This window comes from Lipotes vexillifer, unplaced genomic scaffold (genome assembly GCF_000442215.2).
Source record: "Lipotes vexillifer unplaced genomic scaffold, Lipotes_vexillifer_v1.1 scaffold426, whole genome shotgun sequence".
In the NCBI taxonomy this organism is placed as follows: domain Eukaryota; kingdom Metazoa; phylum Chordata; class Mammalia; order Artiodactyla; family Lipotidae; genus Lipotes; species Lipotes vexillifer.
This window is the reverse complement of record NW_006779491.1, coordinates 2,423,071-2,433,873: the sequence shown is the minus strand read 5'-3', so window position 1 is coordinate 2,433,873 and position 10,803 is coordinate 2,423,071. Positions and strand designations below refer to the sequence as shown.

General features: G+C 49.7%; 1 protein-coding gene across 1 annotated transcript; it reads right to left on the bottom strand.

Moving 5' to 3' along the window:
• Positions 1–8,195: 8,195 nt before the first annotated feature.
• NUPR1 (nuclear protein 1, transcriptional regulator) lies at positions 8,196–9,491 on the bottom strand. The gene is made up of 3 exons (XM_007452786.1): positions 9,371–9,491; positions 8,817–8,966; positions 8,196–8,482 (listed from the first exon to the last, which is right to left on the bottom strand). Exons 1-2 carry the CDS (start codon positions 9,480–9,482, stop codon positions 8,830–8,832), a joined length of 249 nt encoding a protein of 82 aa, XP_007452848.1. The 5' UTR covers positions 9,483–9,491; the 3' UTR covers positions 8,196–8,482; positions 8,817–8,829.
• Positions 9,492–10,803: the final 1,312 nt, after the last annotated feature.

Here is a 10,803-nt window from a genome sequence, read left to right as displayed (position 1 = left end):
GGAGCACAGGCTCCGGACGCGCAGGCTCAGTGGCCATGGCTCACGGGCCCAGCCGCTCCGCGGCATGTGGGATCCTCCCAGACCGGGGCACGAACCCGTGTCCCCTGCATCGGCAGGCGGACTCTCAACCACTGCATCACCAGGGAAGCCCTAATATTTTTATCTACAAATCAAGGTGGAGTTTTCCCCCTCTTCCTTTACACTCATCCCATTACTGAGGGAGGACATTGATGGCTACAGTAAAAGGATGTCACTGAAGTTTCCTTTTTAGTTCAACAGCCTTAGGGGACTCAAGGCACAGAGAATCACGAGGACACAAGAGCAAGGTGGATGGGGTGGGGAGTGGGCAAATTTTAAAATACTCCCCAAGTCAAGGAGGAAGGAGGAATTTAGAAAGGACACAGAGAGATCTTAGAACAGATGTGTCCTTAAGAAAGGGTGCCTGTGTCCTGCCTGTCCTGAAGAGTTTGGTGAGACCTGAGGATGGAAGGAACTGTATCTCGTTTTCCAGTGGACAGACACCAGCAGTGCCTCTACACCCCAGTGTGACACAAAGGCTGTGGGAGGTGGCCCAGAGCACACAGACCACGAGGAGGGGCTATGTGGACTGACAGTAAAGAACAGACAGAAAGGGGGCTTCCCTGATGGTGCAGTGGTAAAGAGTCCGCCTGCCAATGCAGGGGACATGGGTTCGAGCCCTGGTCCGGGAAGATCCCACATGCTGCAGAGCAACTAAGTCGGTGCGCCACAACTACTGAGCCTGCGCTCTAGAGCCCGTGTCCCGCGCAACAAGAGAAGCCACTGCAATGAGAAGCCCGCGCACCGCAACCAAGAGTAGCCCCCGCTCACCACAACTAGAGAAAGCCCGTGTGCAGCAATGAAAGCCCAACGTAGCCAAGGAAAAAAAAAAAAAAACGGACAGGAAGGCAGAAGGGGGGACGACTTGGCAGATGCCAGTGTACAGAGGATGTCAAGGCCAAGAGGATTCATGCCCCTTCTCAACTCTGCTACTGGGAGCCCTAGGAAAAGGAGAGATAAAAACACAAACTGACCCCTTCAAACACCTGCCGCCAAGCAGAAAAGGAACAGGAAATATCAATTCAATTAAACAACAGACAGATCACATTTCTTGCACACCTGGCCTATGTTTCTGTATCCTTGTTTTTTTGTTTTTTGTTTTTTGTTTTTTGTTTTTTGTAGTATGCGGGCCTCTCGCTGTTGTGGCCTCTCCCGTTGCGGAGCACAGGCTCCGGACGCGCAGGCTCAGCGGCCATGGCTCACGGGCCCAGCCGCTCCGCGGCATGTGGGATCCTCCCGGACCGGGGCACGAACCCGTGTCCCCTGCATCGGCAGGCGGACTCTCAACCACTGCGCCACCAGGGAAGCCCTGTATCCTTGTTTTAATAGTGCACTCACATGATGCTTCCTATGCATTTCACAACATTAACCCAATCACAGCAACAATCCGATATTGAATGTTATTGGCACTCCTATTTTACACCAGGGGAAATGGTTGCATAGAAAGGTCAGGTAACTAGCCCAAGGTCAGACAGAGATGGTAAGAGAGCTGGGACTTGAACTCATGGAGTCTGGGCCCGGACCCTACGCTGTCTGCTGCCACTGTGCCGCCCTTTTAAGTTTTTTTTCGGGTACCCTGCTAAGTGCTTGAAAAACACAGTTTCCTTGCATTCTCAAAACCATTCTGGGAGGTGCGAATTCCCTGGAGGTCCAGTGGTTAGGACTCCAGGCTTTTGCTGCTTTCACTGCCGAGGGCCCGGGCCCAGGTTCAATCCCTGGTCAGGGAACTAAGATCCTGCAAGCCGCAAAAAAACCCAAAAAACAGACAACAGCAACAACAACAATAAAACACTATTCTGGGAGGTGAGTGTTTACAGATGAGGAAATTAAGATGCAGGGTAAACAATAGCTTGTCCCAGGTCACAGCCAAGTTTGCAGGCCGGATCTGGACATGGGTATGGGGGACTCTAAGGCTGGTCCAATCACTATGGCTGTGTAACAAACCATCCCCAAACATAATGGTATGAAACAACCATTTAGTTATGCTCCCAGTTTCTGCAGGTTGGGAATTGGAGGTGGCTTGTCTCTGCTGCACAATATCTCAGGCCTCATCTGGGAAGATTCAGTTGCTGGAAGTGACTTGACGGCTGGGGCTGGACCCATCTGCAGGCTCCCTTCACTCACATGTCTGGCGGTTGGGGCTGGCTTTCAGCTGGGACTTCAGCTGGACCGAAGGCCAGAACAATAACAATATGTGACCTTTCTATATCATCTTTCATGTGTGCTTATCTTGGACTTCCTCACAGCAGGGTGGCTGGGGTCCAAGAACCACCGGGAGCAAGAAAGAAGCACATGGTGTTTCATGAAAGCACCACTTCCGCTGTCCTCTGTCAGTCAAGAAGACATGGTCGTAGAAGTCCTCCCACGTTCAGAAGGAAGAGACATAGTCCTGTGTCTCCCATTTGATGGAGGGGAGGTCAAGGGTATACTGTAAGGAGAGCATGTGGGGTGGGAACTCTTGCTGTGACCGACCATCTTTCATAAATACAATTCTCAAACTTCACTGCAAGCTCAAATCATGTTTCAAAGTCCCAGTGCCCAAGCTATACCCCAGACCAGTGAAATCAGAATCAGGGAGAGGGAGCCAGGAAGCAATATTTTCTTTAACTCCCGGGTAATTACAGTGAGGCCGTCTCCCATGTATGCAAAGCTCCTGGCACAGTGTTTGGCTCGTGAGCAACTGTTTTGTTTTGTTTTTTTTGTCCCCAAGTGTAAACACCTATGACTCTTTTTTTTTTTTTGGCCGTATGTTGAGGCACGCAAAACTTCCACAACCAGGGATCTAACTCGCACCCCATGCAGTGGAAGCGTGGAGTCTTAACCACTGGACCACCAGGGAAGCCTAAACACCTATGACTCTTAATAGACAAAGTTGTCATAGATAATACACAGGTGGACTTAAAGTTTTAGTTAGGTGTTTCTTTTTACAGTTATTTTCTAATTATGACATGTGGTTGTGGGCTTCCATTTTTGGTGGTTATGTAGTTTCTTTTAAAATACATTTAAGTAAAAAAAGGTAAGAAGGTAACTTTTTAAATGCTAAGTAAATAGAGACTTCCCTGGTGGCACAGTGGTTAAGAATCCGCCTGCCAATGCAGGGGACACGGGTTCGAGCCCTGGTCCGGGAAGATCCCACAGGCGGAGCAACTAAGCCTGTGTGCCACAACTACTGAGCCTGTGCTCTAGAGCCCATGAGCCACAACTACTGAAGCCTGTGCGCCTAGATCCTGTGCTCTGCAACGAGAAGCCCCCACAATGAGAAGCCCGTGCACCGCAACGAGGAGTGGCCCCTGCTGGCTACAACTAGAGAAAGCACGTACTCAGCAACAAAGACCCAAAGGAGCCAAAAAAATTTTTAAAAAGAAGTTGAAAAAATAACAACTTTAATTAACATTCTCTCCTTGTGCGTATATGTACATACAAATTGTTCACAACAGAATATGAGACGTCATCAAAATCCTTAGCCAGAAATAGTTAATCTTTAAAAAAATGAATAAAATGTTAAGTAAATAATGATGTAGCTTGAATGCACATAGGGCAGAAATCACAAAAGTGCTGTGTGAATGGTAAAGCTGGGAAAACCCTGAGGCAGGTAATCAATAATGGTATCTAGGACTATGACTGTTATTAGTATCACCTTTAAAAAGTGCTGGTGTTAAGTAAATAATGATGTAGCTTGAATGCACATAGGGCAGAAATCACAAAAGTGCTGTGTGAATGGTAAAGCTGGGAAAACCCTGAGGCAGGTAATCAATAATGGTATCTAGGACTATGACTGTTATTAGTATCACCTTTAAAAAGTGCTGGTTGAGGGGGCTTCCCTGGTGGCGCAGTGGTTGAGAGTCCGCCTGCCGATGCAGGGGACACGGGTTCGTGCCCCGGTCCGGGAAGATTCCACATGCCGCGGAGCGGCTGGGCCCGTGAGCCATAGCCGCTGAGCCTGCGCAACCGGAGCCTGTGCTCCGCAGTGGGAGAGGCCACCACAGTGAGAGGCCCGCGTACCACAAACAAAACAAAACAAAACATAAAAAAAGTGCTGGTTGAAAATCAACTTTGGGTGATTCTGAAATTTTAAAAAATAGACATCTGAGAGCTGGCTTCTGAGAAAGGAGTGGGCGTTGAGGACAAGCACGTAAAGCACATAAAGGAGCCAGGAATCCTTTGGATTGTGGCAACCTGATGGAAAATTTCCATAAGCCCCTGGGGGGAAAGAGAGGTCAATCAGCTCTCCAGTTCTCAGGAGAGACCCAAGAAATTGGGGAAACAGATATTACATACAACCAGGAAATGACAAAGAAAAAAATGGAACAGAAGAGGGAGGTTCTGGGGGGTTCTCATCCTGATGGGGTCCCTAGACTTCATGTAGTTTAAGCCAGGCCCAGGCCCCCGCACCCTGAGCCATGATTTCCCCTTCCGCAAAGGAGAAAGAGTGCAGCTCTACAGATCTGAACATTCTGTACTCCCAAGAATGGTCTGGTTCCTGGAACAGCCACTTAAAGGCCTCCCAGGCAGAGGCTGTGCCAGGGAGGGCCAAGGCCAGGGAAGGCCAATCAGAGGCCAGGAGTGAGGGGTGATGTGTGGAGCCTCCTGGCAAGTGTCAAAGGACCCATTACCCAGGGACTGGCCATGTCCAGCTAGAGACACAACACTCCCCAGCCTGTTCTCTCCTTTGAAGTTGACAGAAGAGAGGATAGTCTCAGCAATTGACAGGTGGGGAAACTGAGGCTCACACTGGAGTAATTGACTAGAAATTAACTAGCATCTAGAATTCTTCATTGTCAGTACATAGTTCTTCTCAGGCATGTAGTCAAAAAAGGGTGCAACCCAAACTTTGAAAATCAGACAGACCTGATATTTTTTAAAATAAATATATTTATTTATTTTTGGCTGTGTTCGGTCTTCGCTGCTGAGTGTGGGCTTTCTCTAGTTGCAGCGAGTCGGGGCTAGTCTTTGTTGTGGTATGCGGCCTTCTCATTGTGGTGGCTTCTCTTGTTGCAGAGCATGGGCTCTAGGTGCACGAGCTTCAGTAGTTGTGGCACGCTGGCTCAGTAGTTGTGGCTTGCAGGCTCTCGAGCGCAGGCTCAGTAGTTGTGGCACGGGCTTAGTTGCTCCGCAGCATGTGGTACCTTCCCAGACCAGGGCTTGAACCCGTGTCCCCTGAATTGGCAGCTGGATTCTTAACCTCTGCGCCACCAGGGAAGCCCCAGACCAGATTTTAAAAGTCCCAGCTTCTGCAGGTTGCAGCTGTGAGACTTTGGCGCAATTACTTAACTTCTCTGAACCTCGGTTTTCTGTTCTGTAAAATGGGATCAATAATCCTATGCCTATTGGGTTACTGTAAGGGTTAAATGGGTTAATGTCTATAAAACACACGTCACAGAGTAGTAGCCCAATGCATGGGAGCTGTTGCTATGATTTTCTGAAGCTGATGCACAGATCTGTCCTGGGCAGACAGCTACTGCCCAGTGATGCTCCTGCCATTTGCCTCCTGAGTTCAAGAGCTGACACTAACCCTAAGGCCTGGTTCCAATCCTATCAGGGTCCCATTTGTCCCTCCTTGCATGCATGCCTTCAGCCAGGTCCTGGTAATAGAGTAGGCATCCAATAAACCTTAACTGAATGAATAAATAATCTCTAATGGAAAGAGGGGTTTGAGGGAAAGTCTGAAGGAGGTGTATGCCAAAATGACTGTGAGATTCTGGTCGTAGTTTTGCCATGGGTGCCATCCCAGAGAAGGTCTCTCCCTGGGGTGGAGGCAAGGAGTCAGGTGGTGGAAGGCAAGTAGGAGAAGACTTTGAAGAGCTGAGCCTTGCAGGATGGGTGGGATTAAAAGAATCTCAGACAGAAAGCACCAGAAAACAGAAGCTTGCTCAAGGGGAAGGTGGGAGAATCAGATTTCAGTTCACATTAAGGAGTGACTCTGAGAAGGAATCAGGCAACAACACAAAGGCAGCAATTTTCCTACCCCTAGTGGTATTCAAGCAAGCAGAGAGTATCCCAGCGTGAAGTGGGGTGAGGTTGGACTAGATGCCTTTTAACGTCCTTCCCAAGTCAGAGATTCTGAGACTGTTACTAGGTTGGACTCAGGGGAAGCTGATGGATAAAGGCTCTTAAAGGTTCAAGCTATGCATCTGTTACTGCCCCAACAGCTGCCTTATTCCTCTGTCCATATTCTTGGGTCCCTAAGAACAATTAACTCCAAGTTTCGCAGCCCAGGAAGGGATGGGAGAAAAGGAAAAAGGCTATGCCCAGGGCTAGACTGAGGGCCACCCTTTACCCCTTGTTGCTTGCTAGTTTTTTCTGATATTCACTCTCTCCTGCTTCCTTCAATAATAAAACCCTGCCCTTCCCCAGTTTTGCCTAGAACGTGGCTAAGTAGTTAAATATTACATGTCCCAACCTCTCCTGTAGTTGGGCGTGGTTATGTGTCTAAATTCTGAGTAGATGTGACATGTTCTGCTTTTAGGTTATGGCCTTAAAAATAAATTAGTGTGGGCTTCCCCGGTGGTGCAGTGGTTAAGAATCTGCTTGCCAAAGCAGGGGACACGGGTTCGAGCCCCGGTCCAGGACAATCCCACATGCCAGCGGAGCAACTAAGCCTGTGCGCCACAACTACTGAGCCTGCGCTCTAGAGCCCGCGAGCCACAACTACTGAGGCTGAGTGCTACAATTACTGAAGCCCACGCACCTAGAGCCCGTGCTCCGCAACAAGAGAAGCCACCACAACAAGAAGCCCGCGCACCGCAACAAAGACTAGCCCCCGCTCACCACAACTAGAGGAAGCCCTCACGCGGTGGCAACGAAGACCCAATGCAGCTAAAAATAAATAAATAAAATAGGTACATTTAAAAAATAAATAAATAAATTAGTGTGGCCTCCCCTGGTCCCTTCCCCACTCCATTTACATAAGCTGAATGCACATGAGATGGCAGGTACTGGAGCAGCTAGGTCAGACTGCAAAGTGGTAGCCATGTTTTAAGGGTGGCAGAAAAATGAGCCAGAAGTAGCTGGAATTCCTGCCACAATGGAGCTGCCATTTTAGCCCAGGAGTACTGACCCTTGGAGCTGTTATGTAACAGAGAAAGAACTTTCTATCCTGTTTCGTTTGAGTCTTCATTACAGCAACCTAAGTCTCTACCTCAATCAATATATCCTCTCAGCTCCCATCACACCTCTTATTTGCTCCACATTCTTCTGGAAGTCTGGCTCCAAGACTGACAACGCTAGATAAGAATCTTCCTCCTCAGCTGACTTTCCAGAACCCTGTCCTGGCAAACCCCCTTGGCAAAGGGACCCACCTCACACTTGAGGACAATAAAAATCCTTGAATTTGAGTCCTGAATAACTTGGGGCAAATCCCTTAATTTTTTTTCTTTTATAAATTTATTTATTTATTTATTTATTTTTGGCTGCGTTGGGTCTTCGCTGCTGAGTGTGGGCTTTCTCTAGTTGCAGAGAGGAGGGGCTACTCTTTCGCAATGCTCAGGCTTCTCATTGTGGTGGCTTCTCTTGTTGCAGAGCACGGGCTCTAGGGGCATGGGCTTCTGTAGTTGTGGCACGCAGGCCCAGTAGCTGTGCCACACGGGCTTAGTTGCTCTGCGGCATGTGGGATCTTCCTGGACCAGGGCTCGAACCCGTGTCCCCTGCATTTGCAGGCGGATTCTTAACCACTGCGCCACCAGGGAAGCCCCTCCCTTAATGTTTTAAATCTCAGTTTTTGCCATTTTGCAGATGGCATCAATAAATAACATTCACTTCAAAAGGTGGTTTTATATGAATACAACATGAACAACAAGATTGTTATTCCGAAGAGGGAGAGAAGCTGGGGAGGGGGCTTGTTTCATGGCCAGCATTACAAAGAAACAGGAAATTCCCTTGCACCTCATAAGAAACCACAGAAACATATGCACCAAAACACATGTATACAACAACAACAAAAAAAATGCTCACCTCTACGCCCATACAAAATTAGAAACGCCCCTTCCCAGACACACAACCAAAAACAAACACTCACCAAAATGCTCTCACTGGTTCATGCAAATGCAGGCACTTGCAGGCAGAAATGTGCACCCAAAAAGCCACACAAAGCGAGAGGACAAAAACACACACACAGGCCGCAGCTGCTGTACTTTGTTTATTGTCGCTGTCACCCTGGGGAGCTCCGGTTTCTTCTTTCTTTTTGAGGGGTACCTTCATGATTCTGCCTCTCTCTATTCTCTGCCTCTTGTTCCCCATCTTGTTTTTTTCCTGGGGCTGGGGCTGCTTCGTTGGTGGCCCTTCGGAACCTCAGTCAGGTGGGCTAAGTCCTGGGGGCGGGGGCAAGCAGGCCTGGATCCCGCCCCCAGGGGCTGGTTCCTCGCAGTTCTGTCTCTGTCGCTGTGGGGTGTCCGTGCTCTGACTTCATCTGGGGGAAGGAAAGCAGGTGGTGAAAGCACAGAGGCCTGGGTTCTAATTCTGCCTCTCCTGCTCACTTGCTCCGTGACTCCAGAGAAGGACCCTACCCTCTCTGGGCCTCAGTTTCCCTCTTTGTAAACCAAATTTTGCTCCAGTTGGAAAGGGTCTGTTTCTCCCTTTGCTCTAGTTACTAGGAAACTCAAAAGTCTCTCTCATTTTATTCCATGTTGAGACAACAATTCTTGGATCCCTCCTCCCACCCAACCTCGCCCATTCAGGCCTGTCCTTTCCAGGCAGAGAGACCTCTCTACTGGTGCTGCGGGCGGGGCCCCCTGACGCCTTACCTCGAGTTCTGTCTCAGGGCCGTGCCCCTCGCTTTTTCCGCTCCATGTTCTGGAGCTTGGTCACCAGCTTCCTCTCGTGCCCACCAGGGCTGTGACGGTTGGTATTGGCGGCGGCTTCTCTCTTGGTGCGACCTTTCCGGCCTCCCACTCCTGGGAACCGAGGTGAGAGGCGGTGGTGAGGTGGGCAGAGGGGTGAGCCGCAGGGGGTCCAGAGGACAGGGGTGGAAAGAGCTCGGGTTAAAGTCGGGAGGCTCGGGGGCATCACCATGTAGCTTTAGGGCAGTCGTTGTCCCTGTTTCCCCATCTGTGGAATGATGTTGCTGCTCTAATATTCTAGGAGTGCGTGTGGTCCCAGGGCTGAGTAGGACAGAGCTCACTGGATGAGGGGTTAGAAGGGGGTGACTTGAGGGGTCAAGGGAACAGGCTGGAGAAGGGTGATGTATGGGCAGGAGCACAAGGAGGGATCCTAGTTTGGGGAGGGGGGTGGTCAGGCCATTTGTGAGGGTGGGCATTGGAGACGGAAGGACCAGGAAGGTGGCAGGGCCAGGCCTTACCCAGGTAAGAATGAGCCAGGCTGTAGAGGTCATACTCATCCAGGTTGGGGTCTTCATCCTCTGGGCCTGGGGGCTGCCTGGACGGGCTGGCTGCTCTCGGGAAGGTGGCCATAATGTCTGTCTGTCTGTCTCTCTCTCTCTCTCTCTCTCTCTCTCTCTCACTTACAAGGCCACAGTCTCCTCCTCAGCCCACAGTCTGGCTCCAACCCCTCAGGCCCTGTCTGATGCAATCTGGCCTTTTCCCAGAACCCAGCCCAGTAAACATCAGTCACAAGAGGAGGAAAGAGTCGGTCCTGTGAGTCCCAGCCCCCCTTGCCCCCTCCCTCTCACTGGGGCTCGCCCAGCTGGGTATTTTTCCACTGAGGAGATCCCCGCCCCTGGGGGTGGGGGGAGGTAAGAGGCAGGGTCTGGGCATAAACAGCCCTTGGGATGGAGGGCAGCAGGGAACTGAGGGCCTCACCTGGCTGACTCCTTCCTATCCATCTCCCGCCCTCTGCCACATGCCCCTCCTGGGCTGGGGGTCATGGCTGCACAGCTGACCCTCACCCCCACCTGCTTCTGGCTCAGATTCAGGACCGTGGTGGCAGAACATGGAGTGAAGAATGAGCTGGGACAGGGTACAACACACTGTTGTGTCATTGGTTCTCACCCCGATCACACCCAACCCAACTTTTTTATAAGAAACACCTTGGAACCCCCGCTTAACATCCTGAAATGGGGGTCCCTAGGTAATCTCCCACTCCTGAGAGGGAGGCTAGCAGAGTGGTTAAGCTGATTCTGGAGCCAGATGCCCTGTATTCAAACCCTTGATCCATTACATCCTGTGTGACCCTGGACAAGTCACTTTACCTCTCTGTGCCTCAGTTTTCTCCTCTATAAACTGAGGATGATAATAATTGTATCTACCTCATAGATTTGGGGAGAGGATCAAATGAGATAATCCATGGCATGGCACCTGCAACAGTGCCTGCTACAGTGTAAGCTGCATTATATGAGTTGAGCACATAGTTTCCAAACAATTCAATATAATGCCCTCCCTGTAATGTAAAGGAGACATAGAGGAAATTAATTTAAAATAAAATAATATGTATTTCAAACCATAGATATACTGAGATAGAAGACATTGTGAAGTAAACAGATGTTTGTGCTAATTTAATATGAATTAAAAGAAGGGGTTTGGATAAGAAACATGGAAAAGTGGAATTTTCCTCTTTTGCCTGAAGGATCTGACTGTGGGTCACGTTGACCCAGAGAGGCCACACCCTGGGCTGCCCACTCATGCTTCAGCTGAGGCTTCAGCACCAGCAGCAGGGAAGAAAGCAGGCACAACATTCCACTATTTTTTCTTTTTTTTTTTTTAACTCTGTGGTTTCCAGCTCAAGAGGACCTTCTCAGCCCAGGGCAGGTGTTAATTCCCTGCTCACATTCCCACT

Bases quoted from the DNA above. Each gene is read 5' to 3' on its own strand.
- NUPR1 (XM_007452786.1), bottom strand. From the start codon at position 9,482: ATGGCCACCTTCCCGAGAGCAGCCAGCCCGTCCAGGCAGCCCCCAGGC. The intron at 8,967-9,370 runs GTAAGGCCTGGC...CTCGGTTCCCAG, and splicing joins CCTGGCTCATTCTTACCTGG to GAGTGGGAGGCCGGAAAGGT.